At 33.7% G+C, this 16,623-nt stretch overlaps 1 protein-coding gene across 6 annotated transcripts in view; it reads left to right on the forward strand.

Annotated features, from left to right (window-relative positions):
- The window catches only part of BCLAF1 (BCL2 associated transcription factor 1), a 30,041-nt gene extending 14,574 nt beyond the window's left edge, over positions 1-15,467 (forward strand). For 2 of the 6 annotated variants that reach the window (XM_035728477.1, XM_035728476.1), the window contains exons 7-13: positions 528-633; positions 1,703-1,787; positions 4,151-4,326; positions 5,467-5,647; positions 6,710-6,856; positions 12,487-12,699; positions 12,855-15,467. In XM_035728477.1, coding sequence (XP_035584370.1) covers positions 528-633; positions 1,703-1,787; positions 4,151-4,326; positions 5,467-5,647; positions 6,710-6,856; positions 12,487-12,699; positions 12,855-12,860 — 914 coding nt within the window. In that variant the 3' untranslated portion in view covers positions 12,861-15,467. Of the gene's footprint in view, positions 1-527; positions 634-1,702; positions 1,788-4,150; positions 4,327-4,459; positions 4,623-5,466; positions 5,648-6,709; positions 6,857-12,486; positions 12,700-12,854 lie in introns of all 6 variants that reach the window. The other 4 variants (XM_035728478.1, XM_035728479.1, XR_004820192.1 and 1 more) reach the window with 3 other exon arrangements.
- Positions 15,468-16,623: the final 1,156 nt, after the last annotated feature.

The following is a 16,623-nucleotide window of genomic DNA, read 5'->3' on the forward strand; positions in this document are numbered from 1 at the left end:
GATTTGAAGAATATTTTTTGAATTGAAATGGTACTATTCATTTTTTTCTTAAATCCATTTTTTGTTGTCAACGTAGTTCTTGATGAAATAATTTTATTAGTGTACTAAAACCAACTGTGTTGTTATTTCAGTATTTTTTGTTTTCTGCAAATGATTACTCGAAGTAACCTCTGGTTCATATTGGCAAGGTATAAGGACATCCACTTACTGTTCCTTTTTGTTCTGTTTGAGGAAGTAGTTCGTTATTGAAATTAAGTTAGAGATTCTCAATTTTAATCTGTTTATTGTTCTTGGATTATATGTAGTATTGATAGTGCCCTCTGAGGAACTTTGTATCAGTTACCTGTTGAGGTACAAAAAGTTAAAAGGGACAGGGTAGGAGCTCTTTGTAACACTTGATTCTCTTCTGCTAGGTTTCTTGAGTATTTTTATTTTCTTTTCACCTGGCAAATGCCCTTCTGTCACAAATGAAAATCTTTCTTGAAGTAAAGATAACTAATTGGGCAGTATTTCTCCTAAATCAACAGAGCAATACTTCAAATCAGCTGCAGTGACCCTAAACGAGAGGTTCACTTCGTATCAGAAAGCCACCGAAGAACATAGTACCAGGCAAAAGAGCCCTGAGATACACAGGTATGTGCACTGTTGTATGGGCATATAAAAAATGTTTTGATAGACACTGTTTAAACAGTATCATAATGGAACTGTGCTATCATCATGATATAAAATGAACTTTGGTTTTATTTCTGATTTGTACCTAGAATAAGTGTATTTCCAGCCTTGAAAAGTTTGTAATTTACTGTTTCTTTTTAATTTTCAGTTCACTTGGTTTAAACAGGTTCTTAACAACTTAACAGTAGTCTTAATCACTCCCCAGTAAGGAATTCAGTAGATACCACATTTGTTTTTTTGGGAGGAAGTTGGATGCCTAGAGTAGCCCTTTATTTAATTTACTTCCAGTAAGTTTGTAAAATAAAAATGCTTGGTAACAGGTAGAACTGTTTTTCATAAGAAGAGCATGAATGTTAAAAGTCAGGCAGTTATGTTCATATACTGGTTCTGTAACTTCATTGTATTGTGATGAACAAGTTAGTTAATCTCTGAACATTAGTTTTTTCCATCTACCAAATAAGGACAACAGTGCCTCTTTTGCAGGGTAGTGGTGACAATTAGTATTGGTTATAAAGTATCTAGTGCTTAGTCATAGTAGGTAGGGTTTTGGTGGTGGCTGCTTGAAGAAGCTCTGAGAAGTTGGCAACGGACACTAGCTTAAAAAAGGCAAGGAAAGAAAGGCACAGCATAAAACTAAAGATCCACTGATTATGTAAAAATATTGGAGATATTTAGGAACAAATAACCCTATTCATGTGTTCATTGAAGATATGGAGGTATAATTGTATGATGCTTGACACTTAGGATGATAATATTCAATTTAAATAAAATATGGGTTTTTTATGATTAATTTGTTTTAAAACTTCAGACTTTATATGTAAAAATACTGAAGCATTTTAAATTTATTTTTAAAGGATATAGTCTTTATTTCTTAATTATTTGGAATTAGATTAATAATCTTACAATGCTAAGGTTTATTTGGGAGAGAAATAACTGTCTAGTTATATCCTTAATTAAAATGGACAGTTCTGAGGAATTTTTTGAACCATAAAGTTAATGTGACTACAAATAGACTTTATTTTACATTAAGGAGAATTGACATCTCTCCAAGTGCCCTGAGGAAGCATACTCGTTTAGCAGGGGAAGAGAGAGTTTTTAAAGAAGAAAATCAAAAGGTATGTTTTGAATGGACATTTATTTTAATGTTAAGTTCAACTCAGTTAATGATACTATATAATTAAGTATAGTTTGCGTGGACAAAATGTTTGCAGAGGTCATCTATTTTTAACTTGTAAATAAATGCATTTATAGTGGTGCACATAGTGTTCCTTCCTAAAAGAAATTAAGCTGACACTGTATTATGTATTCCAGTAAAACCAAAAGTAATTTTTAAAAATGATAAAAGGAAGAAATTCATTCTAAGCAAAGGGTAAATAATCAAGCATTAGATAAAGGAAAATGAGAAAAGCAACGATAGAAATTATAGTAGGGTTTTTATATAAAGTTTTGGGGTTAAATAAGTGAGTCAGAATAAATATTCCTTGATTTATGTATGCCTAAATTAATATTTCTAGGTTTTTCACAGCAAGAACAAGAAGTAATCCCCATGCTACTGGGCATTTTTGATCTGGACTAAGAAATAAATATTCTAAGAACAGATTTACAAATGAACATTTGGAATAAAAACTCACTATTGGAATTTTTGTGGGTTGGGGAAGAATGCTTTTAAACTTGAGAGAAGAACCTGTGAATGTTGGGGGAGGGAGGTCTGTGAGAATAGAATGCGTTTGTTAAGGGGACTCATACATTCTGATGATTTGAAATTGGTGTTTTTTAGATAGGCTAGTCCATATGGCAGGCCTTACTTATCTAGTAGAAATGTAGGGACAAATAGCAACTGTCCATTGTAATGAAAAGATTAGGGGACTTGGAAATGCTGCTTGGTTCCAATTTTGGCTGTAGCCAAGTATTTCTATGATGTGTGGAAGTTAATTAGCCTCTTGGACATTTGGTTTTCTAATTAGAAAAATGAGACTACATGGGTTTTGCAGAGCTAAATAGTTGAGCAATTATGAAAACATTGGCACTTTCATTTCCAGAAGCTGTTATTAATAGTTGTATTATACAAATATTTTATTAATAGGGCATCTTATTAACTTACTAGATGTGAAATTTAAAGCTTAAAAGAAAGTGGTCTCTCTGTATGGGGCATACTAATCTTGGAAAAACAGATTCTGAGAGGTGAATACTAACCTTGGCTTTTACTTTCAGTATCTTGGGTTCTGTTGGTTAATTTTGTTTTGCCAACAGTTTAGTCTATCCTTGTGCTCTGACAGAGTGAATATCTTGTTTCTTTCCTCATTACTCACCAGATTTTCATCTGGAGGAGAGAAAATAGTGATTACTTATGGATGGACAAGAGGATATGACATTGCTTTTTATCCTTCATCTTACGATCTGAATGAATAAATACGTTATTTTTTAATGTGTATATAGTTTTGGAGTTTATAGTTTTACTTAAATTATCGTGTTGCTTGTGGGCTTCATAATACCTAAGTGAAAAAGGAAGGTTTTTGCTCTTGATTAGATTTTCTTTGTTACCCAGGGAGCAAATAGGTGAGTAGTTGATACCATTTGGAGATACACTTCCAGTTTTATGAATGCTTATGAATATCATAGCTGGATTTCCCAGAATAAGTACTTCTTATTGTTGAATACTAGCAAGGATGTCCACATTGCTTAGCATCTTACTGATGTATAATTTTTCTTCATTCCTAGATGCCTCTTTCCATCTTCCTAAATTATATAGTATTTGAAAAAGCAATGGAACAAGAAGGAGGTGAATTGTGACCCAGTTAAACTAATGTCCGTTGCAATACCTGAATTGAGAAAGGGCAGTATATGGCCCAAGATACTGAGTACAGGATTGGGAATAATCTCTTTCTGGCTTTGTTTCTACCCTTATTCAACCTTACTTGGTTTTATTAATCATACTCCACTTGCATGTTATGGAAATTACAGTTCTTCCTTTTGAAGTGGTTTTTATTGGGTTGGTCAACTTATTGGGAAGAGCTTGATGATAATGAGGCTTAAGTAATGAGAACCGTTACTTTAGGATCCCATAACTTTATAGGTAGAAGGCTATACCACAACTACAGATAGAGTATAACCTCTATCATTTAAAAAGAAACCCTGTGAAAAGGATGAGTGATGACAATGAGGATGTGCTGAGTGGAAAAATATGTCATTCTGTACAGAGTTTATTACGGATTGCTTTGAACAAAAACCGATGACATTTTCAAGATAATTAGCCTTTCATAACTTCCCTAGTCCCGTTGCTGTGTATACAAATGTTTAGTCAAAACAACCAGGCATATTTTTTAACAAAAACTAAAACAAAGTGTGGAAGTAGTATGTTATGGTCTACTCTTCTCTCATACTAAAATGCCAATTTAGAAACTGGCATAAAATTTGGCTATATATATATTTTTTTCTTACATCTTTCCTGAAATCTGTATTTTACATTTGTCTTTTATAGGGAGATAAAAAACTAAGGTGTGATTCTGCTGATCTTCGGCATGACATTGATCGTCGGAGAAAAGAAAGAAGTAAAGAACGGGGGGATTCCAAGGGCTCCAGGGAATCCAGTGGATCAAGAAAGCAGGAAAAAACTCCAAAAGATTACAAGGAATACAAATCTTACAAAGATGACAGGTAATTGTTAAAACTGTGTGAGTTAGGTTTAGCTTCTAATTAGCCTTTAATAATTGTCAGCTTAATTGCTTTCAATTTTGACTGTGTAATCGAATGTTTTAAATTTAAACAATTAAAATTATTTGTTTTACAGCAAAAATGTATTTGTCTTTTACACGGCTTATGGTGGATGAGGACAAAAACTTTGGAATAGCAAGCTAACACTGAAAAAAAAAATGACAAATTAATGTGTCCTATTATCCAGGCTACATCAGGAGGTTGGACTTCAATGCAGTGCATTTCTAGAAACAGTTTGTGTAAGAACTTTGGTTCGTTATGCTTGATTCCGCACTTTTTCAACTCATAACACCCAGAGTACAAGAATTTTAAACTGATATCTAGTGGTTTAACATGGGAGAGATGGGGGGGAGGAAGGACTAGTTTTTATGTGAAATAGCAATGTGTATTTATCTTTCAAAGTAATGTTTCCATGGATACTGTTAGCAGTGGTAAGAGTTATCGCAGGTATGACCTTTTCGGGTGTTGCATTAGAACCATATAAAATTGATCATCATAGAGTCAAATAAATAGTAGGAATACTGAATATCATAGATAATCGTTTTCTTGCTATTCATTAGGTAAATGGTGGATTTTACTCGTGTTTTTTAAATTTATGACTGGTATTTGTATGTCATATGCTTTTGATTTCTATAATGGAGTTATGGCCCAAACCATACCATCTGTTCTCACCCAGGGTGTACAGACTGCAGTCATTTTGAAACTTGGCCTTAAGAACATTCTTACTTTTTCCTACTCTTCTTTTCCTTGCCTTAAAATAACAACAAGAAAAAAGTTAAAAATATTGAAGAACTGAACCTTATTCTTGAAGTTTCCAGACTGCTAGTTTTTAACTGGCAGGCCATATCATGTTTTTCAGTAGTTAATGTAAAAAAAAACAAAAAAAAAAAAACTGAAGGAGAATGGAAACAGACTGTGTCAAAGTTTAACACCCAATCATTTTAGTTATGTAATAATTTTAATAGGGGCTAGTTTTTTTTTTTTTTTGACTTGAAAAATATTCCTTTTATTATAAGATTCAACAGGGTCTTTATCTTTTTTAAAGTAGCACATATTTTTTTGTTTTCTTTGTTTATTTTGCAGTAAACATAAAAGTAGAGAGCAAGATCATTCTCGATCTTCATCCTCTTCAGCATCACCTTCTTCTCCCAGTTCTCGAGAAGAAAAGGAGAGTAAGAAGGAAAGAGAAGAAGAATTTAAAACTCACCATGAACTGAAAGAATACTCAGGCTTTGGAGGAGTTAGCCGACCACGAGGAACCTTTGTAAGTAGTAGAAATACCTTTGATTGATGGTAGGACTTTACTTTAGAGCACTGTGCATAAGGAAAGTTAAAAATACATAATTTAGACATTGTTGTGAGTCATTACTCCTGCATTCAGAATTAGTCTTGGAAAGTGAAATGGTTTTTGATAATATCTTCATTAAGATATGCCATTTAAGGGTTGGGAGGAGGGGCTGGAGCTGGGATGATGCTTTCTTTGTATACAGAGTAAAAAGTGTTTTTATCTAATTAAAAAAATTTATATATATATAAACTAGATACTTTTTTAAACTTCGGATTAATATTTACATAGTGCATAAAGACCCAAGAGTCAAGTAAAGTTATTGAGATCTAGTTCTTTAATCACTTAGTTTTTGAAAAGATGCCTTAAAACATTAAAAAAAATCCTAATCTCTGTATTACAGCTATTTTTATTTTGCCTATTTTGCCTTCCAGTCCTTGCTTATATGCGTATAATCATAGAAATCATATAATTTTCTTTTTATTCTACATAGCCTACACATTATCCCCATATTTGCATAAATTTGTTGTAATTATTAATTTAATGACTTCATAGTGCATCTTCTTGACTCGTCAATTTCTATATTCAGATTCCTCCTGTAAGCGAGTATACAGTCAATTATTAGTAGGGTTCATTAATTAGATCATTTAGGAAAGAGAAGAGCTTTGCTTATATGGTGATAGGTGTAGTTGAACACTTGGGACTCCAATGATAATTCAAAGAATCAGACAACTCTTGGCTAGTGAAAGGGAAAAGAACCAACTCTATTATTTAAAAGTACTAGTTCAGGCCATGAAAGTGCAGTCAGTATGCTAATACTTAGATTGACTGCATTTCTTCTTAACATTTTAACTTGCAGTAGGCAGAATTTTTTGCCTATAATATAAAATAGTCACCCTTTCTATCCTCAGTGGCTATGAAATTGAGATTTAGGAAGGAAATTAGGAAATATGTTTTTTGTTACTGCAGTAAAATTAGAGTTTGCATGTAACTAAATACCTTTTGATTGAATTACTAAACAACTTTGTTAATGTTAATCAGTTTCGAATTAGAGGCAGAGGAAGAGCCAGAGGAGTTTTTGCTGGGACAAATACTGGTCCAAACAACTCAAATACTACTTTTCAAAAGAGACCGAAGGAAGAGGAATGGGATCCAGAATATACCCCAAAGAGCAAGAAGTACTTCTTGGTGGGTGTTAGAAATGTGTGTTTATTTGGTTTGCATTAATTTTCAAAGCATACTGGGTGAATACATTTGAGTACAGGTATCCACTACTACGAGAAGTTTTCACCATAATGCAGAAAACCTTTTAAAAATTCATTACCCAGATGATTTGAAGTTTTGAAAATGTGGGTCCTTTTGGTCCTGTTTATACTTCATTGATAGCACCTATAGGCTGATCAGGGTAAATTTAAAATGTACCTGATTTGATAGCCACATTCAGAGAAGAACATTAACATATGTTTCATATCTGTCTATAAGACAATGACAGTTACAGAAACTTCTCATTAAGATTTACCTTCCATCATCACAGCTGTCTGTTTAAATGAAAGACAAAGGGAAAAATTCTTTGACGGTACACAAAGTTAAGATCTCAGGGAGGTTGTTTACTTCCATTGGAATAAAAGGAAGATGAAAAATTACATGTGGAAAAGTTTGCTAGCTACACTAATGTGGTGCTTCTTTGTGATACAGTTCCTTCTGAAGTAGTTTTCTAAGGGATGGAACCTAGAGGAGGTGGGTCCTGAAAGAGTTTCTAGGTAATGATGGAGATTTTCTGCAGTTTGACATGGGAGAAAAGGGTCCAGCCTTATAGACACTTTAGAAAATACCAAAACTATTACCAGAAACGTTTATTTTTATCATAGCTTTTCAGAGAAGTCATGTTTCAGAGACTAGTTCTGAAGATTAGTTGTTTTGCAGAAGCAAGGAGGAAAGTAATACTAGATTTATAGAATCGTGTTTTTTATTTGGCTTTTTATGAATACACCCGAATACCCACAACTTACCTGCTGAGAGGAGAGAGGTATATGCTGAAGTAGATCTATATTGTTTGAAGAATGGCAAAAATTTATTATTATTTTTTAAGATTTTATTTATTTGACAGAGACACAGCAAGAGAGGGAACACAAGCAGGGGGAGTGGGAGAGGAAGAAGCAGGCTTCCCGCTGATCGGGCAGGGAGCCCGATGCGGGGCTCGATCCCAGGACCCTGGGACCATGACCTGAGCCGAAGGCAGACGCTTAATGACTGAGCCACCCAGGCGCCTCCCAAAAATTAGTTTCTATTTGACTCTCTTGGGTACTTTAATGACCAAGGTCTGAAAAAATTTTTAAAGTGTATTATGTGTAAAGTTTACTCAATAAATGCTCTAAGGGGAAATTTAAACTTGTTTAAATTGAGTGAGTTGACCGTGTGCACAGGGAAAGGCATTTTATTCAGTTACAGGAAAGCTTAAAAGACCTCATTTTTGATTTAAGAATTTATATATTCACAGACTGCTGTTTATGCTAGGAACTGTGAATGCAAAAACAAATACTGATTTCAGTTCTTGGCTGGAATAAATATGGAAACAAATGTTCTAAATACATGTGATGGATTTCCTCCAAAGCAGGAAATGGAGGATTATTTCAAAGGAGAGAGTGATTAGGAGAGCCTTCATGGAGGAACTGGGCTTGAATCTTAAGCTTAAAAGATAGGCAGGTGTACTGTAGATTGAAGGAGTGAAACATCTTGAGATAGAACTCTGGCTGGATGGTTGATGGAAGTTTGGTAAAATTAAGAAAAAGCTAGGAGCCAAGTTGTGGAAGGCCATAATACCCTAATAAATTTGGATTTTAGCCAGAGTTTAGATAAACCATGGTTGTACAGACAGATCTGAGAGTTACTGAGTGTCGGAACTAAGGGGTTAGATACTAGAAAAGTTAAGAGTAACATTTATGAGGACTTACTCAGGGACCTTGTATGTAGTTGGGTGTTGGTAGTGGGATGAGGGGATCTCTCTCTAAGATTGGGGATGCTGGGGAAAGAATCCAATTTGAGGAGAAGATTAAGTTCTATGCTTGAAGTGCCTGGGAGAAATTAAGTGCAGATGTGCACTGGGTTGTTGATAAGGCGGATCTGTAGAGAGATAAAATCTAGGAGCCATCATTTTACAGGACACAAAGATCACCCAGTCGGAAGAGATTAAAAGGCCACCCTGTCAAAGGCAGGGTGAGGAGTGAGTGATAGTAAAATTGCCACGCTGTTCATTTAAAAAAAAAATAAATAAAAAGCCAGAGAAGGAGACCAAATGTTAAAGGTTAGAAAGTTAAGAGGGAAGTGAGAGGTGAACAAGTAGATGGTAATTATTTAATACTTTGAATGTTTTACAAATACTTAATTTAGGCCAGACCTTCATTTTTCTCTGGCATTCTTTCAGAATCTGGTGTTGTAATTTTTATCTTAAATTGAGACATAACATTTTAGTTTGGCATTTAGGTGGTAATTTTACTGATTAGAGGAAGAATATGTGTTACTTTAAGAATTTAGCAACTTATAAGTAGCAGTAACATTTTATATGTTCCTATTCTGGGCTGTATTTTAAAACCTTCATTTCTATATAAAACATGCATTTGTTAGACTGATGTTCAGTAGAAGTAAAATTAAAATGTTAATATATTTTTCTTATAAATCTATTCCCACAGTTAATTATTTTGGTTCTTAATTAATGAACCATTGAAATGATAGCTCTGGTTTTTACATGGATATTTAAATTTGATCTTGCTTTTGCAAAGATATCTTATAGACTGCTACCGCTGAGAATAGAAATATATTTAGAAGAGATGAGGTTGAAAAGTTACAGATGTTCCCTTAGGTTCTTTCAGAATAATTGACAAACATGGAACTTTTGATATTAATGAAACGTTAATATTTAGTAGTAGTAATAACAGCGTAACATGTATTGAGGATGTGTACTATGCTAGGTAGCAGCCTTTCTAAGGCGCCTAGTAAGAAACTTATTCCATGCTTACAAAAATCATTTTGAGATGAGTCCTTTATCCCACTTTTACAGATGAAAAACAATGGGGTACAGAGGTTGAGCACTTGACCAAAGTTACATGCCTAGTAGAACAGGACTCTGGATTTGAATCCATGCCTTGGGCCCAAGAGCCAGGGTTCTGAAAGCACCCTACCATTCTTTCTCCAGTATTGAGTAATAGTAATATTTGTTGCATTCTGTTCTGAAACTTCTCATCTCTAATCTTGGATTTATGCAAAGATATGGTAGTGTTTCCAATAATAAGTACTCCAGAGTCTATCTTAGAACCTGAAATTCTATGGAGGGGTGAGTATGTGAAGAGTTGGAGCAAGTGGGAAAGTAATGAAGTGGACAGGTTCTCAGTGTTGATGTTGTCTTCTGAGGAAGAGAAAAATCCCTGGTGGGGAAAGGGCCTTTAGGGTAGGAGGTTTGATCAATTAAATTTTTGAACCTTGATCATTTTGTGGAGAAGAGATAAGAGGATTCAGAAGGTCTTTTTTTTTTTTTTTTTTTTTGAGATTATTTGAGAAAGAGGGCACTCGATTCTGGGAGGGGCAGAGGGAGCAGGAGAGAGAATCTTGATCAGATTTCCCTGTTGAGCGCAGAGCCGCATGCAGGGCTCCCTCTGCAGGGAGTCAGACGCTTAACGGACTGAGCCACCCAGGCGCCTCCAGAAGGTCTTGTTCTAATATGGCTTCCTGTGTTTATGTGTTTTGTGCATTATAAATTATCTCACTTCTCTGACCATTTATCATGTGAAGTAATTTAAAAAAAAATTATAGTAGGACTAAAATCTTGGAAGTTAGAACTTGAGGATTAAGGGTTAGTATGCATAGCATGAGAATGTTACTTAGCTGCCAGGATACCCTCTGAAAAATAGAGTGTAATCTAGCTGCTGTTTAATTTATACAGTTTCAGATCATTGGTTATTTAAAGGTAATGGCTGGTTTAACTCTAGTGTCTGGCTTTGCCTCTGCTTTTTCTATTTCTGTAACTATTAGCTGCCTTATGGTAATCATTTACTGCCACCAAGATACTGGGAAATGTATTCTGTGGGTGATGGGCCTAAAGAGTAGTAGAAAGGACTAGTTTTGTGGCCTTGGGCAAGTAACTCAGTTTCTCTGTGCCTCATTTTCTTTTTTATCTAAAGCGGGATGAGTAACAATACAGGGTTCTTTGAGGATGAGATGAGTAAATACATGGAAAGTGTTTAGAACAGTGTCTTACCCTTATTAAACATTAATACCACTGTTTGAGTGCTTGCTTGTCATAACTGGGCTGGGTGCTTTTTACAGATCGTCTGTGTTCCTTCACAGGTATCTCCCATTTTTAAAATGAGCAAGTAAAGTCACACAACCTCTGTTGAGATTTAAGCCCATGCCTCTGACTCCAAAACCGTTTGCTTTTTCCCACAAATGCATAGAATATTGTGTAAACGCCAGAAACAAACACAAACTCTAGAGTTGTTTGTGCTGATATCAAAACGGAGCCTGAAATTATGTAGTTGTGTGGGTATGATTTTGAGTGGCAGAGTATTTTAAAATATTTTATTTCAGGTTTCTATTAAGCTTTCTGATATTCTGAAATCTACACTTTCGACGTTCCTAAATTCATTCTTTATGGATGAACTCCTCCTACACACCACTAACTAGTCACTTTTCATCGGTTTGGATAATCTCTTTTGCATGGTGTGTTACTTGTGTAACTGAGCTTTGCAGTTCATGCCGGGAGGGTGCTCTGTATTACATGAATATGCACAAAGGCACATTGTGTTTTGCAAAGGTGCTAATATCACGTAATACTTAAGAAAAAGTTCTAGTGATTTTTGGACAGCTTGTCAAGTATTCTCTAGGTTATACAACATTGCATTATACCTGTTGTCTCAGTAAGGGGCATTATTTTGCTTTATTTTCCATTTTTTATAGGTGACAAACTTGAGAGTTTAAGTTTGAGGTGGGCAGCAATTAATTAAATTACATTACAGGAGAACTTTGGCTTTTTGTTTTGTATTTTGGGATGTAATACTCATCTACTCATTTACAAAGTAAAGTGCTTTTCAAGTTTGCAGATTGTTTTAATTAATGGAACAATTTGTAATTTGAGGAATATCTGTATTTGGATATAGTTAATGAAAAATTAAGGTTAAAATAATAACTAATTAAAAGTAATAAGCTATAGTTCTTCATGTTGGTGAAGAAGAAATAAGTTGAGGTATTACTCTAGGGACCACGTGGTCATGATTTGGCATGTGAAATTCTCTAGCCTAGAAGATTGATGTGTAAGATATATTGAGTTTTAAATCTCAGTAGGATTTTAAAATCTGTTCCTATATGTAAGGTATAATTTATACAACTTATTTAACAAGTTTTATAGTGTAATAATATTTTTATGACTTTTTAATGTCTTTATGACTGGCAATTTTTTGGGAAAATTATTGGTTTATCTCATTTACATGCAGCATATTAGCCAGTGGACTTAGATTGAAATAATGGAGAGCAAAAAAGTCAAAATTTTGGAAGTTGGCAGTAATTTAGCAGTTGAAATTCTCTAAAAAATTGGACAGCTCTCAATGCTTGGGTTATAAGCAGTAAGATGTAATTATTTGCTTTCACAATGGAAAATATTTTTGCCAAAAACTTCAGTGTTTCTGGCTTTGTTTTAATGTGTTTTAGAACATTACCAATCTTACATACCCTAGTCTTCAGAAGATGTATACCATGACTTACAATTTGGGGATATGATCATTTTCCTTATAAGAAAGACATTTTAGTGATGATTGTTTTTAACCTCTCTGTAGCATGATGACAGAGATGATGGTGTGGATTATTGGGCCAAAAGAGGAAGAGGTCGTGGTACTTTTCAACGTGGCAGAGGGCGCTTTAACTTCAAAAAATCAGGTAGCAGTCCAAAATGGACTCATGACAAATACCAAGGGGACGGGATTGTTGAAGATGAAGAAGAGACCATGGAAAATAATGAAGAAAAGAAGGACAGACGCAAAGAAGAAAAGGTAGAAAATTTCAGCTTGTTAGTGATTCTGATATATTTTCTTCAGTGTGGGTTTGGTGGGCCATTAGTTAATTATTTCATTTTTAGAGACCGTGATTATTATGGATCATTTTCACTCCACATTTTTGCTAATCTTTTTTCTCTCTCTTTTTTTAGGAATAGTAAATCTGAAGTGAGATGGCAACAGAGAGCAGAACTTGCACCCACCATTTTTTACCTGATTTTTGTTTTCAAAATAAGAATGTAAGCATTTTACTTAAATTTTACTGTTTGCAAGTAGTCAATAGAAATTTTGTTTTAAGTCTTCAAATACCTTGAAAAATAGTAGACTGTATGTTGAAAATTGTACTGAAATAAAGTAGAAAATTGTTACGTACCATATTTGTAACTATCAACTTTTAAAAAATACTTTTACTGTTTTTGTTACATGCATCGTAATTCGCTTTGTCTATAAGATATGGTCAAGTACAGCTCTGTGAAAGTTCTGATTCTCTTCCTTCCCTGTTTGTTAATGTTTATTCTGAAGTAAACGTTAGCTCTACATACAAATCCCTGAACAGAAGTTGTTTATAGAGACCACACTAACTATTTTAACCGTATACATCTGTTTAACATTCTCCTTAATTCAAACACACTACATTGTAGGGTGACTAATTTTTGAGGTGTACCACAGAAAAGGTTTTTACTTTGGTAAACTAAGCTAGTTTAACATGTCAGCAGATGTTTAAGAGGAAAAAAAGCTTTGCCAATACCTAAAAAGTACAAGCTATTAAAAGATCCAAAAGTATGAGGTTTTTTTTTTGTTTGTTTTTTGTTTTTTGTTTTTTTAACTGAAAGCAAGCAGTGGCCTATAAAAACTATTTTTAGGATCCTTTACTTTTTGGGCTGAAAAAAAGTTTTTCTATTCTTATTTGAAAGTTTGAGTCATGGTCTTAGATATTAGCTAATCTTTTTGAGAGAGAAACTGGTCTGTAATAATACAAATAAAAAATCCATTCCTACCAAATGTATTACTTTAAAAAAATAAAACAGAACAAAACCTGTAATCTTGGTCTTGGTATGGAAGAGGATTATGCTGCAGAATAACTTGGTATATTAGAAAGATGTACCTGATTTCATATCTTACATATTTATTTGAGCTTCTGGACAGCTGAAACATTAGTTTGTAGTCTAACCATAAGGAAAAATAGGCAAACAAAACATTGTTCATTAGTAGTATTTTAAGTAATTTGTTTTTCAATAAAAAGTTTTGACAGGAAGTTTGTTGCAGCATTGTCTAACTTGGTTTTACTTTTTTCCCTATTTCAGTTGCAGTTTATAAAAATGGCTTTCTTTTTCTTCCCAAGGGTTCTATTCTTCAGGTAGATAATCTTTCAGATGTGAATTACCTTTATGTTTATGCTGATAGCTCTTAAGATGAAAATCCGAAATAGTAAATTTCAGTGTTTGTCTGCTCTGTGAGCATATATAAAAGTAGTCAAATTTCATTTGTTAATTCAGCAACCAAATTAGTTGTATATGTTTGCATTAAAAGGAGGTAATGCTTATTCTTTTAGTGTAAACTTTCAGAAATCTTAAGTACATGGATCTTTCGTCCTCACTTGATTATTTGCAGTGCTCCTAGCACCTTGATTGCAGCCAGGGGCATTTGCTAAGAACTGTAAGAGGGAAAAATACGAAAAAAAAGTATATGTGATGTTTATGGCCCTGGGATCTTTAGTATTGCATGATTTTTCCTATCTTGTCTTTTCTGAAATTGTTCCAGAGCAGAGGAAATACTGTTAAAGCAAGTTTGTTATTGCATTAATCAGGACACAGCTAATTTCTTCTAGTCAGAATAATACTTAATTACTTGCTAAAGCAACATGGATTTAATCTTCAATACAGGAGAATTTTCACAACCATTTTATTTTATACAAATAAATTTAGCTTTTATTTTAACAGTTACTATTTGGTTAGATACTGAATCTCTGTGCATGACTGTAAATGTGCAGTTTTGTTTTTCCACTTAAGACAATAGGAGAATGGGAATTTGCTGATAAATTATTTAATAGGGAGTGGGAATAAAGCTCCCTAGGTCCTATCAGCAAGTTATATTTTAAATGCAAATGCATTGCTTTAATCCAAATAGATACCTGATTTGGTTGCTTTTATTCTATTAAAATTCAGGAAAGGATTATACCAGAATTTAGTAGGAAGGGCGATAGAACTCTGCAATTAGGATTCCATTGTGGATGTTACCTGTTTCAGAGCCAAGGATATGAAAGCCTGTGTTGTGTTTTTTTAAGCCACAATTTAACTCCACACGTTACAACATACGATAAAGCTGAATAGTTCCTCTTGATAAGGAATTTTGTTAACAAATGCCAGAAAATAATAACTCTTTGATACCTACGTTGATAGACTTCCTTTTGCCTAGAGAAGGAAAATAAAAGTGAACCAAAGGATATTTCCAGAAAGGATTAAGAAAGCTGTTTAAGAAGGCCATGACTCAGTCCTTAGGTGTGTATACTTTTCAACATCCTAGGAATTCTAATACAAAGTAGCAAAATATGTTTTTCCAATTACATCCAACTTTAAGGAATTACTATTTGTTCCCTTTTGTCACAGTTAAAATCAAGTGTTGGGAATTAAATTATAATTTGAGTAAAAATATTACCCAATACGAATGAATGTAGATGGCTAAACGATTCTTACTCAGTGTGATGTATATTGCAACAGGGACCCTTGTAAATTGTCATATGCCAATAAAATGTCATAAGTGGTAATAGCTGTTGTTTGTTTCCCTGATTTTGGAGACTTTTCTGTGTCTGTTCTATACAACTGATTTCTATGGCCTATTTATATAGAGTTTAGAATACCAACTCCTCTCTTGGTAAAATTACTGGTATGTTGTGGCTTTTGGGGGGCTTGATAATACTTTATAAAACTCCTTAAACCCCATTTACTGTTTTTTGTTTTCCCTGGGAAAAAGGGAAATTTTATAGTGGATAATTCCACTGTTAGAGAATACAGGAATTCCAGATTTCTAGTCTAGTCTTCAGTTCTTGTGTTAATACAGGAGCTTGTTAGCCCCTAATATTACAAAGAATCAGCATTACTTCTTTTTAAAAACTGCAGTAGCCATTAACTAAAGAGGTTGGGTTTTGTTTTGTTAGACTTGTACATTTTGAGTAAGATCTGGTATAATTCTTACCATGCCCTTCTTAGAAATTATTTGAAATATAAAGTGGACCATTCTGTCAACTTTAAACAAAGTCATTTTCACAGATATTTGTGTGCTAAGACAAATATTTGCCTAATAAAATGACCGATTATCCCTTTAAACTTTGTTAGACAAATAAGAGCTTTGTGTGGATGCTTAATGTATTATACTGGGTAATTTTACTGTTACATACCAGTTTCCTACATTAAAAATAAAGTATGCGTATTAGGGACCTTTAACGTTTTTTACTCTGAGGTTTACATAAGTTTCTTTTTTTTCTTTTTCTTTTTGGGTTTCAACTGGAATCCCTTTGGGAGTATTTGTTTCATATGGAACAGTATTACTTTCACTTTCAGAGAAGTATAGAGACCTGTTTCAATTTGTGAGGTTGCTATATAGGGAAGGCAATTGGAGAAATAAAAATTTATTGTCATGGGATGTATTTGACGAGACTTAGTCTCTGGATAGTAGATCATGATATGTTCTTTAACAGAATTTTAAAATATATGCTACCATACATTTAGGGTTATCAAATGTTGAAACCATTGTTAAATCTGAATGTCAAGGGTCTGATTTCTTCTAATTGTTCAGTTCATTGAGGTAGATATTAAAAATTAGGAGTCCATGTTAATGAGTTTTAAGTCAAGAAGGTTTTGTTATTACTCAGTTTCTTAGAATCCAGGGAATATATGGAAATTAGTTGTATTCCATTTTGTTCTT

Source organism: Zalophus californianus, chromosome 7 (genome assembly GCF_009762305.2).
Source record: "Zalophus californianus isolate mZalCal1 chromosome 7, mZalCal1.pri.v2, whole genome shotgun sequence".
Lineage (NCBI taxonomy): Eukaryota > Metazoa > Chordata > Mammalia > Carnivora > Otariidae > Zalophus > Zalophus californianus.